At 35.1% G+C, this 22,093-nt stretch overlaps 1 protein-coding gene across 5 annotated transcripts in view; it reads left to right on the top strand.

Annotated features, from left to right (window-relative positions):
• The window catches only part of LOC140849095 (DNA repair protein RAD51 homolog 3-like), a 45,241-nt gene extending 33,959 nt beyond the window's left edge, over nt 1-11,282 (top strand). For 2 of the 5 annotated variants that reach the window (XM_073235345.1, XM_073235342.1), the window contains 4 exons: nt 4,238-4,304; nt 5,063-5,123; nt 9,480-9,540; nt 10,509-11,282. In XM_073235345.1, coding sequence (XP_073091446.1) covers nt 4,238-4,304; nt 5,063-5,123; nt 9,480-9,540; nt 10,509-10,622 — 303 coding nt within the window. In that variant the 3' untranslated portion in view covers nt 10,623-11,282. Of the gene's footprint in view, nt 1-4,237; nt 4,305-5,062; nt 5,124-5,624; nt 5,671-5,742; nt 6,164-7,402; nt 9,215-9,479; nt 9,541-10,508 lie in introns of those variants that run through there. The other 3 variants (XM_073235344.1, XM_073235346.1, XM_073235347.1) reach the window with 3 other exon arrangements.
• The last annotated feature ends 10,811 nt before the right edge of the window (nt 11,283-22,093 follow it).

The following is a 22,093-nucleotide window of genomic DNA, read 5'->3' as shown; positions in this document are numbered from 1 at the left end:
TCAGGCACCCGCCCACCGGTCCCGCAGGGAAAAACGGGGGATATTCTTTGTCCTCAGGCGCCGGTCCCAGCCACCCGCTCACCAGTCCCGCCACCGTGCCTCCCTAGCACTGGGGTCCCCGTCCCTTCAAGGCTTCCAAAAAGCGCTTGCCAAAAAGAGAAAAAAAAAAAAAAAAGGGGAAAAACGCGCGACCTCCTCCGTCCTCAGGCACCGGTCTCAGGCACCCGCCCCCAGGTCTCGCAGGGAGAAACGCGGGATATTCTTTGTCCTCCGGCGCCGTTCCCAGGCACCTCCTCACCGGTCCCGCCACCCTGCCTCCCCAGCAACGGGGGCCCGTCCCTCTAAGGCTTCCAAAAAGCGCTCGCCAAAAAAAAAAACTGCTCCGGTTTCTCTCCACCCGCCGGGAGCCGGGGGGAGGGGCGCTCGGGTCCCGCCGGGCTGGGGCTTGTATCTTACCCCCTTCACAAGGCGCTGGGTTCTTGCAGGTGTGGATGTGGTCTGGATGTTTTCCTGTGTCCTGTGGTCTCTATTTTAGGAAGATTTTTCTTTGTTATATTTTCATAGCTCTATGTGTTTTTGGGAGGAGATTTCCACTGCTCTACTCACGCCGCCATCTTGGCTCCCCCCGCCTACATACACATTTTTTAAAAGTGAGATCATATCATACCTATTGATATACAAAGCAGTTTTTTGTTTTTCACTTAGTAGCTTGTGAACATCTTTCCTTATATACTACTTTATAAGCCTACCTCACCTTGACAACTACACAGTATTCCATTGTAGGATTATAGCATAGTTTTTTAACTATCTTCCTATTGATTGTCTTTAAAGTTGGCTCCAGTTTCTCACCACTTAAAACACTGCAATCAACAACTTTATGTATGTTTCTTTGTCCGTTTGTCCAGTTATTTCTGAAAGTATTAAGCCAAAGGGATATCTCTATTTTTAAACATTTTGTTTATATATTATCAAATCCCCTTTAGAAAACGTGTTCCAAAATATATTATCCACAGCAATGAATGGCAATTCTTGTTTTCCCACATCTCAGTGAACTTTGAGTCCTAAGTCTTGGCCAACCTAATATGGAGAGAGTCCTTTTAGAGATACATTTATTCATTAGCAGAAAGGTTTTTTTTTTTAACAGCTTTATTGAGATATACTGTAAAATTTGCCTTTTTAAAGTGAACAATTCAGTGGTTTTTAGTTTATTCTGAGTTGTACAACCATCACTACTATCTAATTTAGAACATTTCCATCACCCCAGAAAAATAAATCCCTTATCCATTAGCCATCACTTCCTATTGCATCTTCCCTTCAGTCCCTAATAATGACTAGTCTCCTTTGTATCTCCATGGGTTTGTCTGCTCTGGTATTTTATATAAATAACAGCATACAATATGTGGTCTTGTATGTGTGGCTTCTTAGCATGTTTTCATCCATGTTGTAGTATATATCAATATTCTTTTTATGACTGAATAATTTTGCATTTTCTTGATACAACATTTTGTTTACCAGCTCATCAATTAAAAGACATTTGGGCAGTGGAAGAATTTTTAAAACAATGAAGCTCATAATTGCAAGTTGATTGTCACTTCACTATTTTAAAGACTCATTCCTTAAGAGCTTGTACTAACTATACAGTACTTTACATTTGTATTGTGGTAAGCCCAACATTTTTGCAGAAGTAGTGTAATTGTTTTATAAATATTTGCTGACAGTACAAATTGTAATTTTGGGTTATTGAACAATTGGTAAGCAAGTACATCTATTTACATTATCTTCAAAATATGTTATGGATGTGTAAGGGATAAAGAGGCACAAAATCCCATTATAATAAAAATTAGTCATGGGAGTGAAAGTACCGCATAGAGATTATAGTCAATAGTATTGCAATATCTTTCTATGTTGACAGATAGTAACTGCACTAGTTGGGGTGGGAATTTAATAATGTAGAAAGCTATTGAAACACTGCATGTATACTTGAAACCAATACAGTATTGTATATCAATAGAAAAAAAAATGTAACAGAAAAACTAAATACAGGTTTCCCCAGCTGTCTGAAAGTAGAGTGTTGCAGTGAAACCTTTTGTATGCCAACATGGCATAAAGCAAAGAAGCAATCACCATTAATTTATATGGAAACATTTTTTAGATTTCGCATATCCAAAAAGCAACCTCTTTTAGGCTGTTCTGATATCTTAGGACACATCTTGCTAACACATGCACAAAATAAATCAAGATATAGCAGCACAGATGCTCACAGATACAGCTCAAAGCTTATGGTGGCTTGCTGCTGAGAAGCTGGGTGTAGCTCCCAGGAAGGGAGCTGGCAGTACCCATCTCACTGCTCAGGTTGCACCCTGCGTCTGTAACAGCTCACTGCAAAACAAATGCTGAATGCTATTTTTGCTTTTCACCTTTTTTCATAAAAGCAGAAGTCCTCTATGGATCTCCTTCAGTTAGCAAATCTGAGACTGGGTCTTTTCATAAAAGCAAAGTGGCATTAATGTGAACCTTCAAAAAGCAGTGGAAGCCTCTACACTCTAAATGAGTGCTGAGATAGAACTTTCTGTAAAGATTAAAATGCTCAGTTTAATACAGTAGTTGCATGGCTGTTGAGCACTTGAAATATGGCTAATGCTACTAAAGAACTGAATTTCTGTTTTAATTTAAAAATCTATATGAGGCTAATGGCGGCAGAATTGGACAGTGCACCTCTAACCAAAAAGTGTGAGTAAATATTCCGGTTGTTAGAGCTTAAATCCTTGGTAGTATGTCCTGTAAAGGGTATTATTCAGCCTGTTGGGGACTCCAGTTGTGGCTGTATGTACAGTAATGGTATTATTCAGCATGCTGTGATGCCATTAGTCATATATTTCAGTTAATTCCCAGTTTAAATTCCTGCTTACCTTGTTCTGAGATGGCTAGTGTGAGGTGAGATGCTTGGGGAAGCCGCTATAGCACTTAAAGGGAGAGGAACTAGAAGGAAGTCATGTCATCCAGGTGGTGCCTAATTGGAATCTAGATGGATCACTGACTTCTCCTAAAACAAAAAATTTGAGGGTGTTACCACTGCAGTGGGAACAGCCAAACCACCTTTTTCTTTCTTGGTTTTCTTGTGGAACTGATAACTTTTCAGATTAGGTACCTTTTCTCATTACTTTTCACAGAAGTTCTTTATCACTTTTTACTTGCAATAGTATGTGTCTTATTTCTGGTGGGAAGGTCTATATTGGGAGAATATTTAACATAACTGTTTCTAGAGATTTTGGATGAGAAGGTGCCAGGTGTTCACTGTATTGAGCCAGCCTTAAACACTTTCATATTCTCTACTTAAAAATGACTATCTTTAAAAACGTGGAATCTGTTTTAAAAGCCACTGTTTAATCAAAACAATTAGCATTTTTAGCTTTGAGGGCCATCTGAGTGAAGCAGTGCCTATCTCTGTTATCACTAGACTAGCATAGTTTTAATTTGGGATCATTTGGCCTGTTTACCTGGTTTCATTTTTTCCCAGTTCTTCCACTTATATTGTACTTTCTCTCTGTTTTTAGGTGTCATCTCATAATTATTTGCCTCAGTTTTTTCCCCATAACATCATAAATGGTAGTACTTACTATATCTCTTCCCTAAAAATGCAAATGTTGAGTTATTATGGTATTCATATTCCTTTGAATAAATACATTTAGAGAGAAAACAGTGGTAAAGAACAGACTCAGTCTTTCTAATCTTCTCATTTCTCATGTGGTAAAGTAGAATAATAATAAATAATTCATTCATAGTTATTCATCTAATAATAAATATTAGATAGGGTAATGAAGTAAAGCTCTTAGCATAGTTTCAGGAGTTTATTACCACTCCTGATGTTACTATTGATCTGATTGTTTCTATTGACTTATACAAAATTAAAATTTCAAAAGTGTGATTTTTCTGATGCTCACAGTTATAAAGTTTTTACACATGGTCTCTTTAGACTTTTATGTATTATCTATTACATTTTTATTCTTCCATTTTCACAATGTAAGTTTCTTTGTTCTTGTCTGTTGAAAAATGTTTTATGTTTAGTGGAATCATATTTTCAGATAACTGCTCATTTTTATGGGTAAATTAAAAAAATTTATCAGAAGTTTTCATTATCTACATGTCTTTAGTTATATTCAGAATACTAAAATAACAAAACTATTTAATTGGTAATTTTAGGAGAGACTCACCTAATTTTCTTATTTTGTTTTTGTAGGTAGTTTTAACCAATCAGATGACAACAAAGATTGGCAGAAATAAGGCCTTGCTAGTTCCTGCATTGGGTGGGTAATCAATCAGATAAACATTTTTAGTTAATCACATTTTTTCTGCCTCTTTCATTTGATGCTTGTTGAGTGCCATAAGCTCCATGGAAGGCAAGACTGTGTCTATCTTACTGATCTTAGCGTTATTTAGCTTAGATTTATAAGACTATATCTGTCTTATAAATCTTAGCATCAAGCGCAGTACCCTTAGATACCGACTCTTCCTTTCGGTTATTTAACAGATATTTACTGAGCAGCTATTGCTTCAAGTAATGAGTGTGTAGATATTCATTAGATGACTCTTGTCCTCAGAAAGCTTGCAGTGTTAGGTAAGAGGAAGGGTGAATCCATTTAAATACAAACCACACTACAGTAAGTACATCTATGACTTTCTAACTTCAGTCAAGATTTTGTTAGAACACAATGCTTCAAGATTTATTTCTACTAAAATCTTGAAGAATACTCTGTCAGAGTTTTTGTTTTTCTTCTGGTGTTCAGGAATATGTTTAGTGGGCCTGATGGTGTAGAAGATTGACAAATATGTTGAGTAAAACTGTATGTAGTTTTCTAAAAGTAAATGGAGGATAATGATCTGTAGTATTTCCATAGATAGGTAAAAATCTGTTAATCTCAGAAGTAACATGTACCAGGTTTTTTGAAACCAAGTATACTCTCGTTATGTTAAATCGGGTAAAGTCAAACTATATTTGAGGCATTCTGAGACGCATGTAACCTACTCAGTAAGGCAGTATACCATTATGTTCTTTTTCCCTCAGGAGAAAGCTGGGGACATGCTGCTACCATACGGCTAATCTTTCATTGGGACCAAAAGCAAAGGTCAGTATAAAAAACAAGTTGATAATGCTGAGTCTTCAGTTAATTACACTGAACTTACCAGTTTCTTAGATCCAGTCCAGTGGATGAGATCTGCAGTGCCCCATGGACTAAATAAATTAAAGCTTTTATTGCCTTGCCCTTTATCACCTAGAGCAAACGTGGAAGCATGTTGTTATACTGCATATTTAGCAACATAGGAAATTCTTTGGAATATTTAAATGATGGGGTACACCTGATAAGAGTAGGTGGCCAAGGAATGCTACCTTCTAAAGCTCTTGAAATCAAATACTTTTTATTAGCCATTAGCCATGCAGAAGGAGGTGGGTACTCTGTGTTTCTGGAAGGGATTGAAAGAATTAAAAAATCAGGACAAAGGCAACTTTTGAGTTAGAGTTAGGACTAATTTATGTGGAAAATAGGGTGGCTTTTCTCATTTATTGTATGAAATTGTGTCTATTTTTGTTTTCTTTTATATTTCCCTGTCCTACTTTTGTTTCCCAGTTACCTGCATTTCACAAGTATTGTTCTTTAAAATAAAACTGTGGCAACATGAAACCTTTGTCTGTTTTTAAAGCTGCTGAGCAAGTGAACAAACCAGCTTTCATTTTCTTTAAAATAGGCAATTGAAAGCTGTGGAGTCTTTAATTCTACACTTCTAGAAATGTCAGATTTATGCCAGCCTCTCTGCTTTGAAAGATTAATTGGTAGAACCCAGAGATCTTGCTTTGGAAATGCTCCAATAAAAGGCAGAAATTGAGACAGCATGTGGGCAAACATGGAAAAATGCGTATTGGGTATGGGTAGTGCTATTGTTTATTCTTTATTTCCATTTCTTTGTTCTTCTACGAGCTGAAAAATATGCCTGCACGAGTTAGGTTTTACAGACTCTGAGCTCATAACAACCAATTACACTTAATTACATCTTATGCAACTAACTCATGATGGCATTTCCAAAGACCTCAGGTAACTTTTCATAGTATGTACTGCTTTCGATTGATTCTTATCCCTCCAGTTCTGTAAATAAATCATTGGAAACTGGATTCTCCAAAGGAGTTCTTTCTCGGCAAAACACCCCACTGTAAAGATTTGGCAATAGTTCTCTAGACGAAAATCTTTTGAACATACTGCTTATACTTTCCCAGATTAGGTTTTCTGTAAGGTGCAGCTCACTATTTAAATGTTCTTAGGGATTCCTCTTGAGCTAGTATACACTAGTAGTCTTCCACTATTATACCCTATTATTAAATACACAGTAAGAGAATACGTGTAAAAACTTTTTTTAAAAATAAGAACTTAGCAAGATGATCCATCTTTTTAGTCACTGAAAAGGAGAAGTTTGCCTTTTTTGTCAAATTCTGGATGTCAGCATTGGTTAGATACTCATGAGATCAGAAAATCATGCTTAATTTTTAAGAGTTAACCATTGTAAGATTTCAGCTTCCTACTATCCTTTCCAAGAAATAAGAGAATCGTGTAGAACACTGACATTGACTAGATAGATGTAGGGGAAACCTGCTGTGCTATAAAAGTTTTCCGATACACCATATCACTGTAGTGAGTGCTTGCTTGTATAGATATTTACCTGGGCCGTTTATATATAGCATTTCATATAATCCCTTTAATTACTCTGAAGAATCTGTACCTATTATGGTTAACAGTCAGAAGACAAAGGCCCAGAAAGATTAGTAGTTAATAATAGCTACCATTTATTATTTATTAACTTTCTTTTATTGTGCTAAGCACTGTGTATATGTATATGAGATTATATATCTTGTTTTCCCAATAACTCTGTGAAGTAGGTAGTAGTCTCCACATTTACAGCTGATTCTATGAGAGACTTCATCTTTTTTCTCCTATAATAGCTATTTCAAGAATATAATTATAGTGTTGTATTGATTGCCAGCAAGTCTGAAGGTATAGCTCTTATCCTCCTTTTAAGGTAAAATCCTTTTCCCCAAACTGTTTCTATTCCACGCAGTGGGTATATGGTAAGTAATATCCATACTTTATTATTATAATGAGAATAAGATGACCTTGTTTGACAAGATGAAAACATCGTTCGTTGTTTGAAACCAGCTATCTTTAGGTCATTAAAGTTGCATGGAATCGTGTATATGTTTTAAAATTTAGTTTATCTTGAAATGATGGAAATAGAAATTCCCCCTGGGGTGTAAATAGTTATTAAAATGAACACTTCCAGTTTGAGCAGAAAACTAAAAACTTCAACTAGTCAAATTCAAATTGAGAATTGAACTTTGCTCTCCCATCTCGTGTTCTAGACCCCATCCTTCACCAGAAACACCTGATTTTTACCTTTTGACTGACAATGGAATGTCTTTCCAACAGTTATCGAAAAGAAATACTTTTGTCTCTGTCCTCTATATTGTGCTGGTTTTACTCTAGTTTGCATATTCATGGTAGTATAAGGGCACGACTGTTCACTACTCTTTGCCAAGAAGATCTGGTGGTAGAGTAGAGTAATATATCAACACCCCCACACAGTGTTTCATATGTGTGCTCAGCTTAAGAGCACAAATTGTGCTTCTGTCTTATTTCTTCCTGACCCAAACTGTGTAGTTCAGCCATATGTTAAGCTTCTCAGCTGGGGCCATGAGCCAAGTGATTCTTCGGTTTAGTTTATTGTCAGAAAGGTCTCTTCAGATGTAGACATGAAATAGAAAGTTGTATTTTTAACTAAGATCTTGAAGAGGATTTTCAACCTGAATACTTAATGTCCACTTGACTTTAGGATTCTTAGTAAACATTAAGAAGCTTATTTAGTTTTTAATAATTTTCCCAGAAAAGTCAGAAGCCCTGGTACATTTTTGGACATATGGTGATGAGAGATGATTTAGATAGTGACTTTTCAGAAAGTTAGCTAATTGTTATTTTATTGAATCAAAATGTGATTTCTTATTCAGGTGGGTTAAAATATACTGTGCCTCTTCTGTTATTTTGCATTAAAGATAGAATATCAACCATAAGAGAGTAATATCATAAACCAAGATGTCCTTTTTGAATTGTCTTTGAAAACAAATGAACATTATTTATATGTAAATGAATGACCTTTGATTTTTCTCTAAGTTGGAATCTGTATTTTGTGCAGTTATATCAGCTTTTCAAAATTGTGGTAAGGTATACATGATAAAATTCACCATTTTAAGTGTACAGTTCAGGGGCATGAAGTCCATTCTTATTATTGTACCATGATCACCACTATCCATCTCCAGAAATTTTTCATCTTCCAAAACTGAAACTCCATACCCACTTAACAGTAACTTCCTTCTCTCTTCCCCCATCCTCTGTTAATCATTCTACCTTCTGTCTCTGTGTGGCTACCCTTACCTCATGTAAATGTAATCATACCATATTTGCCCTATATGGCTGGCTTTATTGCACTTAGCCTAATGTCCGTAAGGTTCACTATAGCATTTGTCAGAATTTCTTTCCTCTTTGAGACTGAATAAAACTCCATTATAGCACATTTGGTTTTTTCGTTTGTCAGACAGTTGGGTTGTTTCTACCTTTTGGCTATTGTGAGTAGGTTAAATAATTTTAAAGTAAATTTAAAAGACACTTTAAAAGTTTTTGCTTTTATTTGTTGCTGTTACACTATTTGAACATAATAAAGCTTAGAATTTTATTTCTCAGAAACTTTTGGCTTGCAGTTTTATGTTACTTACTTTATAGAGTACTAAATGAAATCACACCTAAACTGACTTTGTTCTGTTATATGACAGTGATTTTCCTGGACATAATCATTTTGAAAGAATGTGTCTTCCCTAGCTTATTTGTATTAGCATAATATGAGTATGTATTCCTCCTTTGTATCTCAAGAAATTGTTTTGATACTTACAACAACAAAAGAATACACTATTATTGTGGAAGGTGTGAAAAATATAAATAAAAAGCCCCCTTTATCTTGTAATAGCAGGTTTGATTTTATTATAGTCTTCAAGTAATTTTTCTGCATATATATATATATGTAAATGTGGGATCATTTTGCATTTTGCATTATTAATACTTGGCTATTTCATTAAATATTTTCTCCCACCTTATTTTCTGAACCATAAATGTGTCTTGTCATGAATAAAATAATTTATTTGAATCAGTCATTAGATTTTTAGGTTCCTTTAAAATTTCACTTATATAAATGTATGACAATTATTTTATATATACATATAGCTGCTGTTTGTGGAGAATATTTTTTGTTTCTTTGCTTTCTGTGTCCTTAGAGAACAAAATAACTGAATTACAGTAAAAAGCTATAAGTTTGTATTATGAAACCATTCACCTGAACTAATTAATTAGTTAAGATCATGTGTTTGTGTATATTTATTCTTTTTCTCTAAGCAGGTTGGCAAAATTGTACAAATCACCAAGCCAGAAGGAATCTACAATTCTGTTTCAAATCACAGTCAGTATTATTTGATTAGAGTGGGATTTTCGTGTTGGTGGGCAGTAATTATCTGAAGAGAGCTTTTATAAATTGCTTCTGATAACTTCTGTAGGCAGCAAACATATTTGAGGACAGCTTTTGATGCTTAGAACATTATGCCCAAAATAGTATGTATACAGAATATTCTAGCCACAAATTGGACTGAAATTTATTCTGAAGAACAGAGGAAATACTTGTAGACTAGTGTGTTCCTTGCCATATGTAATGTTAGGATATTATAGATTTTTAAAGTGAAAGTTGTTAAAAGATTTTCCAAGAAAAAATACCAGTGTTACTCACTTTGGTCTGTAGATATTATAGATCTATCATAGCCACCAAGTATATTCCACTTTAAGAAGTTAATGTTCCTGTGATTTTACATCATAGAACACATTTTGGCTGAAATATACGTATTTACCAATAGTGTTGAGCCAAATATATTCTTGACATCTCATTTTTTTAAGGGTAAAAGCAGAAATAGAAAGAGATTCTGAAACAGTTACCATTTTGGCTCTGCACTAGCCAGGTACTTTTAAAATATCCTAATTGCAAAAACTTTATTTTAGAATATTTAATTGTGAAAATAAATTTATATAAACACCTAAGTAGTTAGTACATGTTACTTCCTTTCACCTTTCCAAGAGAGCCAACATAAAGATTGTTAAGATTGTCTTTTAGAGGATATCTTTGCAATTCAATGTTATTTCTTTGTGTGTGTATGTGTATGTATAAATAAACATACATAATATACTCTAGCTATAAAATACTGTAGGACAGCCCCGGCTTCTTAACTTACCCATGATGTTTATCCTCTTCACTCACAGTGGTTGATAACTTCTGTCCTAAGAATAAAGTAGTTATCTTATTAATTACTTTAAAATATTTGCAAGACCAATAATTATTTTAGGTGTCCTTCAAGCAATATTTGTATATTTTTCATCTTCCAGCCTCAGGGATTTAGAGATGCTGTTGCTACCATGTGTTCATTGCAAACAGAAGGTTCACCGAATTCCCCGAAACGGTCAAGAAACTTAGAGGAAGAACAGAAATCCAAAGATTAGGCTCAAAGTGTATATATGCATTGATGCTGTGAGATGCGACTTATACAAGTAGTAGACTTGTTACTTTAAAATAAAAACACATATTATGGCATGAAGGAATCAGGAACATATGAAGTGAGTGGGAAAAATACTTAATGAATATGCTTCTCTGAAGAGTTTTTCTACACGAGTATTATACAATTATTTCTTGCCCTGTGTTCATTTTTGGTAACATTCAGTAGAGATGATATTGACAGTTTGTTTTGCAGATGTGGAAACTGCTCTTCTGTGGCCAGTCTGAATTTATCATTCAGACCGTTTTTTCATCCTTTCTTTGCTAATTGCCTAGAGTTTCCTAGGAAAAAAGATTTTTTCACACTCCTATTGTGTTCTCTTCTTTATATATAACTTTGATAATTCTTTAAAATGACCCATTTTTATTATTACAAGAAAAGCCAACACCAATGGACATATCATTATATTCACTTTCATGGTTAGGATACAAATTTTAGATGACCAATCTGATTTTAGTGACCCCAATCCTAAAATCTAAACCATTCATTTGTTTTTTTATGTAATTTTATAATGTTAAAGGAATGACGTTGGAGTCCTGGGTATACTGACATTTTCCTTTGAATAATCTTAACTCTGCTTGAGTAAAATAAAATTTTGGATTCTTGAGTTATTTCAAAATCATTTAAGAATGTTTTGGCATGTGGTTCATCTTAGTACTCAATCCATTCACAAAATTCACTTCAGTTCAGGAAGAAAATTACTTAATAATATTATATACCATGGTAACCGTATTTTCCAGATTTTAGTGATAGTCGGTCTTTCCTGTCCTAGACTGAACACAAAATTCATAAAAATTTATAAACATAATTATTCTATAATTAATTATACATAGAATAACCATAGTTGGCCAGGACATTTTTTGAGAGTGGGCACTGCTAATAATTACACGAAGACAGTGGACATAGACCAGGACTGTCCCAGGCAAATCAGGCATATTGATATGCAAATCAGCCTAATTATATAAGACTAATTTCAGATGACTAGAGTATGACAGCTGATTCAAGTCATCCTGCCTTTGGTGTATATTTTTATTATAAATGCAGTCATTATAAAACAGTCAACCCATCATTTTATATTCTACCTGCTCAAATAATAAAATCCAGAGGGTGAGCGGGTTATAAGTGATAAAACCTTCAGTATTATCAGGCATCAGATACTGTAGGATCTCACTTTATAAAGCATTGTAACACTGTATGTTGAAGAACTCTTAAGACATTAAATATAGACAAAGCCCAGTGTATTTCTTACTGTTTTCAACTGTAAATAAAATTTACATACAGTTTTTCAAAGTTATTGCTATTGCTGAAAAAATATTTTTCCGGTTACAATATACACTTACATCTTAGTCTGCTTGGTGTGCAGTTACAAAATCCCGTTGACTTAACACAGATTTTCTCACAGTATTAGAAGTTAGACGTCTGACGTCAGTGTGCCAGGTTGGTCTGGTTCCGGTGAGGGCTTTTTTCCTTGCTTGCAGACAGGTGCCTTCTCTCTGTGCTTACCAGGCCTTCCTCAGTGAATGTGCGTGGAGAGATCTTTCTCTGCATCTTCTTATAAGGCCTCCGATCCTATCAGATTAGGACTCCACCCTTACAACCTCATTTAACAATTAACCTAAAAGCCCCATCTCCAAATTAAAAAATTTTGTTTTTCAAATTATATTAGTCACATTAGAGATAAGGGAGGGCTTCAATATATGAATTTTGGGGAAACAAGTCTTTAGCACTAAAGAAAACAGCATTTTTAAAAATTACATTGCCTGCTTTTGAAAGACCCCAATACAGCCTCATGTGCAACACAGTTAAATTTTTCTGTGGTCGTATTGAATGGTTATGCATGATTTTTATATTTGGAGTTTTATTTTATTTTTGGTCTTATAAACAGTGCTTTTAAGAAGCATGTAATTTCCTTTTAAAGTGGAAATTCTGATTTATATTAATTTCCTATGCTGCTATAATAAATCACCACAGACTTAGTGAGTTAAAAGAGGATGAATTTATTATCTTACAGTTCTGGAGACGGGCCGAAATGGGTTTCACAGGGCTAAAGGAGTCAGCCGTCCTGTACTCCTTCTGTAGGGACTAGGGGGATATCCATTTCCTTGTCTTTTCTTCGTTTAAGAGGCCACCTGCGTCCTTGGACCACAGCCCATCTTCAAAGACAGCAGGGTAGCATCTTGCAGTCGCTCTCTCTATTTCCACTGCCGCCTCACTGTGACCTCCTGCTTCTCTTTTATAAGGACACGTGACTACATTTAGGGCCCAGGCCAATAGTACAGGTTAATCTCCCTATCAAGTACCTTAATCACATCGGCAAAGTCCCTTTTCGCATGTAAATTAGTATTCACAAATTCCAGGATTAGGTTGTAAACAGTTTTAGAGAATCTTTATTCGGCCCTTCAAATCACATGGCAACACGATTCAAGAATGATCCTTGGTGATGCGTATGAATATTAAAGTTTGAAAAGCACTGGAACAGAATAGATCATCTGTTTTCATTGATGATCATTCCTATTTATGAAACTGAGAGAAAAGAAAGGATAGTTCTTTAGCTTTTTGAAAGCTTTAACTACCTGGCCAGTTGGTGATTGCATCCATTTTTCATCTTATGGTTAGAAAGTGGTAAATCCAGAAGATGTCTGTTAACTCTTTTTCATGGCATTGTTGTGATTATCCCTTTTGGGAATCCATTTATACACATAAATATGTTTTTAAAAACATATTTCCACAATTCTTTTTATGTCATTTCCATGTTTTACAATGCCCAGGCCAGTTAGTACAACACAGGCCATTAATATAGGTTACTTGGAAAACTACTCATTCTGGAAAGAGTAAACAAACCTAGTGATTCAAAATTTGCTCTGCTTTGAAAAGCTCTTTCCACATTTATGCACTTGGAAAATAAGTTTGATTCCAAATTGGTAATTAAAGGTATAAAACATAGTAAAGGTATTAGGCAGGAAAAGATATGAGTGGGGTGGGAGGGGATACAATAAGGCCAAGAAAGCCCAGAGTTAATCAGTTAAAGCCCAAAAAGACTGGAGCAACTTGGCCTGGAATATTTTAATATTCCCCAGATAAAGGAGGGTACCTCAGCATAGCCCATGTCTTTATTGCGTTTATCATGCAGGCCCAGCTTATTATTTAACTTTACCTATATGCTGTTTTTTCTCTCCTTCAGTGGTAATCAAGTAGTTTGCAACCAAGGCAACTAATTTAGCATGCAGGCCCAGCTGTGAACAACATAGTAAAAGGCAGGAAGCATTCCATCTTAAAAGATTGCATTTTAATACCCAGGAAGTTGAGAAGTAAGATTCTTAATTTACTCTTTAGGAAACAGAATAAATCAGCCCACCTTGGGGGCTGGGCAGGTAGTCTTGTTTGATATGCTCCCAGACCAAGACACGGGAGAAATCGGAGCAGGAAGTTCCTTGTGTTAATTCTAAGTATTCAAAGACCACTTATCAGGTCTGCACCCCAAGCCCTTAGTCACATTCCTGAAGAATCCTTAAAAGGGGGAACCGCCAACGTTTCAGGGTACTCCTGTCTCTGAGGTTGCCCACACTTTCCAAGTCTGTAACCTTTTCATCTTAAACTTTCTCCAAACTTTCAGGGCACCTCTCCTTGCTGAGGTGACCTGTACTTTTTCTCTTTTTAAGTAGCTTTAAATAAAACTTATGCTCGGCTTCACTACTGTGTCTCTACTCTTCAGTTCTTTGTTGTGGTGGGGACAAGGACTGAGGAAAAAGCACAGTGCTCCCCCAACAAAGATAGATTAAAGCCCAGATGACCTGAGGATTTGAGTTTTGTTTTGGTTTATTTTTAGGCTTAATGTTTTAAATGCAAATACTATAGACTTCTATTAGAGGAAACCTTAGAGATTATCCCACCAATATCTAAGGCATAAGTGTAATTTTTCAAACATGCAGATAACTTTTTTAAATGAACTCTTTTTTTACAAACATTTTACCCCTTTTTTAAATTGTATTTTTTCACAGAGTATAATGACTCTTTGCTTGAATTTTGGGGATATATGACTTAAAAACATTACATTAGGATTTTTATTAAACACTATTACTTAATTTGATCCTTCTAGCAACTCTCTAAACGAGCCTGGTCCGTTTGCTTTTGTTCCCTCCATCATCCATTGATCTAAAGGCAAATTACATGCAGATTTAACAATTGCTTGTTCACTGAGTAAATATTTCAAATAAGATTTAAAATAACTTATGTTTTTTAAATGGCCAGATATTCTTTGGTCATGCATAAGATGGTATTTCTGGACACTTTTTATTATTATGAAATAAATACGGTGTTTTTTATTTTAATTTGGTGCTTTTTGGAATTGTGATAAAAATTCATAAAATAACAAATTTGCCATTTTAACCATTTTTAAATGTACAGTTCAATGGCATTGATTACATTAACATTGTGTAACCATCACCACCATTCTTAAAACTTTTCATCACCCAGACAAACTCTATACCCATTAAGCTGTAACTCCCAATTTTCTCCTATTCCCAGTTCCCAGTTATTTCTAATCCACTTACTGCTTCTATGAATTTGCCTATTGCATATATGTATTTCATGTAGGTGGACTCATGCATTATTTTTCTTTGTGCCTGTTTAGTTTCACTTGTCATGTTTTCAGGGTTCATTCATGTTGTAGCATGTGTAAGAACTTCAGTCCTTTTTATGGCTGAATAACATTCCATTGTATGTAAATACTACATCTTGTTTATTCATTCATCTCTTGGTGGACATTTGGGTTGTTTCTAATACTGTTTTTTTAATAGCTTATAAATTTATATGAGTAACTTTTTGTTTCCTGAAACTTATATTGACTTATTGTTTATCCAATTTGGGACAGTTGATTTGTATTTGGCATATGTTCAAACTGTTCCTACTAAAAATTTAACCCTAATAGATTTATTTTTATTTCTTCTGTCAGCTATTTTTATTTTCCCTGTAATTGCTGTATTTTATTTTTCTTTTAAATAATATTCTTACTAAAATATTTACAACTAGTTAGCAGTGATAAAATTTCAGTTCCTTCCATCTATCCATCCATCCATTATGATGTAGTAGAAAGTACCATAATGTGATAGTAAGAACATAAGACTAGGGTCAGAAGACCTGCTTTCTAATTCTAGCTGAGACACTAATAAGCCATGTCAATTTTGGCACTTCATTTTCTCATTCCTTTCCCTTATTTAAACCAAGATAGGACTAAATGTTTGCTATATTCATTGTTTGAAAGTGTGGTTTCTGCTATTGTAGAGGCATAATTAAATACACGCTTTGAGCAATACTGGAAACACGGGAAAGTGAAATTTACATTTTTATCTTCAAAATTAATAATAATAGTTTTCATTCCAATTCATTACATTTCAGTTTTGAGATATAAGGCTGAAATGTTCTACTGCTTAAAAACAAAAACATTGAGTTGAGGAAGGGAGGCTGGCTGTTCATAATATGTATTTTTAGTTAACGTCAGTGCCTAAATTTACTGTTACTGTTAAAATTTACAGAACATTTTGCTCCCTCAGACCTGATTTTGGCATAAAACATGTTGACAGGATTTTATGTATTTTTGACCACGATATACTTCTTTGTCTATTTTTAGATTTAGTTCCCCAGTGACACTGACTTTTCTGTGCTTCAACTATCATTTGATTCTCATTAAGTAAGATGTGACTTTTTAAACACATCACTACTGTGATAATTATATATGTAGCTTATTTTATGAGAATATAAAAAGTAGCGTTCCCTCAGAAGAGCTTGAGATCTCAGAAGTTATGTCCTACCTACTTTCAAAATAAAAAATTATCACAGATAAAAGACAAACAAAGTAGCGAAGTAAAGAGAATTTGTATTAAACCATAAACCAGGGCAAAGTGAAAAGTAATTGTTTATATAATTCTTTTGGTCTAATGATAGGAAGTATACCAGTTCTTCAATAGAAGAAAAATTTTTCTGCTCTTTGCTTTTTTAATTAATTACTTTTCAAAAATGAGTAATATCTGCATGAGATTTTAAATTCAATGAAAAGTAAGACTTTTTTCCTTCCCTGTTCATTTGTCACTCGTTTTATTTTTAGGAGACAAGCATCACTACCAGTTTCTTGTGTGACTTTTCAGAACTAATACATGTATCTAAAATATATTGCTTCTTCAGCCCCCATATCTTAATTGAAAATTTCAACAGCTGAATCTGTACGTTATTTTTGTATGGGTACATCAGACTTTTCTCAGTTAAAAAATTCTTGTGTGTACTTCTTTGTACAAATATACTATTATTTAATCATTTTTTATTGATGGATGTTTAGGTTAATCAAAAATTTTATGATGATATAAGGAATTGGTGAGAGTGTATATGCATTTAAAATTTCAATAGATGTTGTCCAGATTGTCATCAAGATAAACTACCACTTTATACCTCCACCAGCAATGTTTGCGAGTAGTTGTGGTTGCCTCTCCACACCCTTGACAACACAGTATTTTATCTTATTTACCAATTTGATAAGTTTATAAAAATGACATGTTGTAATGTGCTAACACATTTTCTTCCTTTCTCTTTTTATAAGTGAGATTGGACATCTTTTCATCTGCTTTTAAGTTACTCTGTCCCTTTCTATGACCTGGCTGTTCATATTTTTCAATTGGGTGGTTGATCTTTTGTTAACCTGCAGAAGTTTTTTACATATGAAGAAAGTAAGGTATTAGGCTTTCCTGATATGGCAGATATTTTCCCCAGTTTGTCTTACTTTTTGCCTCATAGAAGTTTGATTTTTTATATAGTGAATTTTTCACTTTTGTTTCTGAGTGTTGATCCTATTTAGACGTTCCAACTGTGATGATTCTATCATTTCTTAGAGAAAAATTTTTTTATTTTGGTATTATTAATGTACAATTACATGAGCAACATTATGGTTACTAGACTCCCCCTATTATCAAGTCCCCACCACATACCCCATTACAGTCTCTGTCCATCAGCATAGTAAGATGCTATAGAATCACCACTTGTTTTCTCTGTGCTATACTGCCTTCCCCGTGCGCCCCCCCCAACTACATTATGTGTGCTAATCATAATACCCCTTTTTCCCCCTTATCCCTCCCTTCCCATCCATCCTCCTCAGTCCCTTTCCCTTTGGTAACTGTTAGTCCATTCTTGGGTTCTGTGAGTCTGCTGCTGTTTTGTGCCTTCAGTTTTTGCTTTGTTCTTATACTCCACAGATGAGTGAAATCATTTGATACTTGTGTTTCTCCGCCTGGCCTATGTCACTGAGCATAATACCCTCCAGCTCCATCCATGTTGTTGCAAATGGTAGGATTTATTTTCTTATGGCTGAATAATATTCCATTGTGTATATGTACCATATCTTCTTTATCCATTCATCTACTGATGGACACTTAGGTTGTTTCCATTTCTTGGCTATTGGAAATAGTGCTGTGATTACCGTAGGGGTGCATATGTCTTTTTCAAACTGCGCTACTGCATTAGGGTAAATTCTGGGAGTGGAATTCCTGGGTCAAATGGTATTTCTATTTTTAGTTTTTTGAGGAACCTCCATACTGCTTTCCACAAAGGTTGAACTAGTTTACATTCCCACCAGCAGTGTAGGAGGGTTCCCCTTTCTCCACATCCTCGCCAGCATTTGTTGTTGTTTGTCTTGTGGATGTTGGCCATCCTTACTGGTGTGAGGTGATATCTCATTGCGGTTTAATTTGCATTTCTCTGATGATTAGGGATGTGGAGCATCTTTTCATGTGCCTGTTGATCATCTGAATTTCTTCTTTGGAGAACTGTCTGTTCAGCTCCTCTGCCCATTTTTTAATTGCTTATTTGCTCTTTGTTGAGATGCATGAGCTCTTTATATAATTTGGATGTGAACCCCTTATCAGATATGTCATTTATGAATATATTCTCCCATACTGTAGGATGTCTTTTTGTTCTACTGATGGTATCCTTTGATGTACAGAAGCTTTTTAGTTTAATATAGTCCCAATTGTTCATTTTTGCTCTTGTTTCCCTTGCCTGGGGAGATATGTTCATGAAGAAGTCGCTCATGTTTATGTCCCAGAGATTTTTGCCTCTATTTTTTTCCAAGAGTTTTATGGTTTCATGACTTACATTCAGGTCTTTGATCCATTTTGAGTTTACTTTTGTGTACAGGGTTAGACATGATCCAGTTTCATTCTCTTACATGTAGCTGTCCAGTTTTGCCAATACCAGCTGTTGAAGAGGCTGTCATTTCCCCGTTGTACATCCATGGCTCCTTTATCATATATTAATTGACCATATATGCTTTAAAATGTATATGTTTATGCTTAACGTATGATGTTTAAATCTCTCCCATCTGGAATTTATTTGGCTATTAGCTGTAGTCTTGATTCTTGAATTTGACAGAGGAAAGGACACCAAGTGATATATCAGAAGTCAGTTTTATGAAAAGTGCTAATGTATTCTATCTTACATGAACTAAACTCTAAAGGCAAGTTCTCTAGAAGACAGCAGAATATAGTAGTGTTATGGCTAATGCATTTTCCTTCATGAATTTTGGGGTTTCTTGATTCATTTATTTTTAACAAGTATTTTTCATGGATAAGATGTTGGTTAGGTTAGAAAATGGCAGATAAGTGGTGATCTCACTGATGAAAAGGAGGGTGCTAATATGTAAGTAATTCAGTCCTGACTATCTTTTTATCTCCAGATTGGTATAACCGTCATCTGACACCTTCACTTAAATATGTGTAATATTTCACATATAACTCCTGAAGTCACCTCCCAAAAGAAGTATATCCCCTCTTTCAGTATGTACTATTATTCATCCAGTTTCATTCCAACCAAAAATTGAAGACACTTGATTTCTTTTTCAATTTTTTAAATTGAAATATAGTTGATGTACTATATTGGTTTCAGATCCACAACTTGGTGATTCAAAAATTGTATACATTAGTAAAGTCTTAACACAGTAGGTACAGTTACCACCTTTCATTATTCCAAGATACTACAATATTTCTATGTTCTTTATGCTCTACTTTCATTCCTGTAACTATTCTGTAATTTGAAGTTTGTACCTCCTTATCCCCTTCACTTACTTTACCTATCCCCCTGCCACCGTCCCTTATGGTAACCGGCAGCCTGTTGTCAGAATTTATTAGTCTATTTCTTTTTTATTAGTTTGTTTTGCTTTTTTGGTTTCACATATAAGTGAAATCATACAGTATCTAACTTACTTCCCTTAGTATGATACACACCAGTTTTTTCATGAACTACAGCGACAACCTCCCAATTAGTCAACCTACTTTCACTCACCTCCCATATAATCTGTTTTCTATAATAGCAGTCAGAAGGGTCTTACATCAAAAAGTTATATCAGTTGATGTTACTTCCCTACTTACAATGCTCCAATGATTTCCTGTTGCACTTAGAATAAAACCAAGCTCTTAAGTGAGATGCTCCACGATCTGATTTTGCTTTCCTTTTCATGCTTATAGGATACCATTCATTCCTTTCTTCCTATGCTTCAGTCACATTGAAGTTTGTTCTTCAAATACAAGTTCATTCTTGCTTTATGACCTTTATACCAGCTTTTCTGGGTTTTCATGTGGCTCACTCCTTGTCTTTCAGGTTTAGCTCAGATTTTACCTCCTTAAAAAGGCCTTCTCTGACCATCCTACACAATGTTGACCTCTCATCACTATCTCAATACCCTAATATTTTTCAGTGCAGTTATCACTGTCTGAAGGCATTATATATCACCCTGTTATCCAACTCTCCCACTGGAGTGTAAGCCCCATGGAAGCAGGGACCTTTCATGTTGTATCTTTAGTGCTAGAACAGTATCCCTGGCACACAACTAGCTCACCCAATATTTAACGAAAATGGAGGCAAAACATTTAAAAGACTTAGCTGTGCTTTCAAGCCTGCCTGGGTTGCTCGATCTAGATGAAGTGCCATGGAGGAAGAAGCACTTTATGAACTTTTACTAAAAGCTGGACCAATCATCATCACTTTCCTTTTCTAACCTGGCTTTTACATTCACTGGTTCACTATTCAACCAAAATTGTATTCTCCAAAGTTCAATAAATTGTCTTAAAGGCTTTTCTGCCTTACTATCCTCACCCTTTAAGCAACATTTGACACTTTGAACCCTTTGCTTTGGCAACCCTGATATTAGACCATCCTGCTCGTCTGCCTAAGTTGGAGACCTCTTTACTCTCTTTCTTGATAGCATATATATTCTCTTCCCAACTGTTACCCATTTTTCATTTATACAGTTGTGTTTCCCATTCTCCAGTGTATGCAATCTTAATGGGACTGTAAGTTCTGGTGACTTGCCCCTCCATTAGTGAATTGTAGGCAGGTGACTCAAACTGTGTCAGTCAGACTCCTATCCTGGACCATCAAACTTGAGTGGAAGACCCAAGAGTGGGAAAAAGTTGTTGAAATGCATTTATTCTAGCAGTAGTGATTGAATAACATAGTTGAGTAGTTTCTAGATACCGGAAGTGACCCTTTTTATCCTAATGAATTACTTCAGTAGCCCTCCTGTAAATCGTCTCTTTGTATAAGTCAGCCAGAATTGGCTTCTATTTATAAAGAACAAATCCCTGTGGATATCCACTTTGCTCTCCAACCTTAGAAGAATCATCCTAGTTCCTTATTCCAGATGTCATGTTACTCCTTTTTGTGTCCCAAATCAACATATTAAGTTCTATCACCCATGGTCCAAACCCGCTTCAGTCCATTTTTAGTTAACAGTGTTTTTTTTCTCAATGTAGTTTTATTGAATAGTTAACATATATAAAACCAGCCCCATTTTTTCCCCAAACTGGTTTCCTTGTTCTACATCATCTTTAATGTTAGAACCTCTCTCAAAGACTTACTCTCATAATGACTACACATCTAATCCATTGCCAAATTCCATAAGAAGTATATTCAGTGGTTAGCAGGTTTTTTTCTAAGAACTTAGAAATTAGAGAAATAAGTTTCTCTCAGAATTAAACTATGAAATCTTAAAGACCCTTGATAACAGTAGCTGATATGCATTGGAACATTTATCAGAACACCTGCCAGTAAGTGTGCTAAGTCCTTTGCATGTATTATAAATAGCTCATTCAATAACTTCGTTAAGGGGTAGGTATTTTTATCCTCAGTTAAGTTAACAACTACTAGGATTCTTCAGTTGTACATTTACTGGCAATTTAAACCAAAGAGAATTTATTGGAACATTATGAAAAGTTTATAGAAACAATAGGAAGGCAGAAGAAGCCAGCTTGGGAATGCATGACCTAGTTAGTCCCAGAGTACCAGACAGCAGAGACCATAAAACAGTCGTCCAGTGGGAGCCCACTGAGATGCATGAACTATCACCCTTCTGTGCTTATTTCTTGCACAAGATTAAAAGTTGAG

The sequence above is a fragment of the Manis javanica genome, chromosome 4 (genome assembly GCF_040802235.1).
Source record: "Manis javanica isolate MJ-LG chromosome 4, MJ_LKY, whole genome shotgun sequence".
NCBI classification, from domain to species: Eukaryota; Metazoa; Chordata; class Mammalia; order Pholidota; family Manidae; genus Manis; species Manis javanica.
The sequence above is the reverse complement of the archived record's forward strand: the minus strand, read 5'-3'. Positions and strand labels throughout refer to the sequence as shown.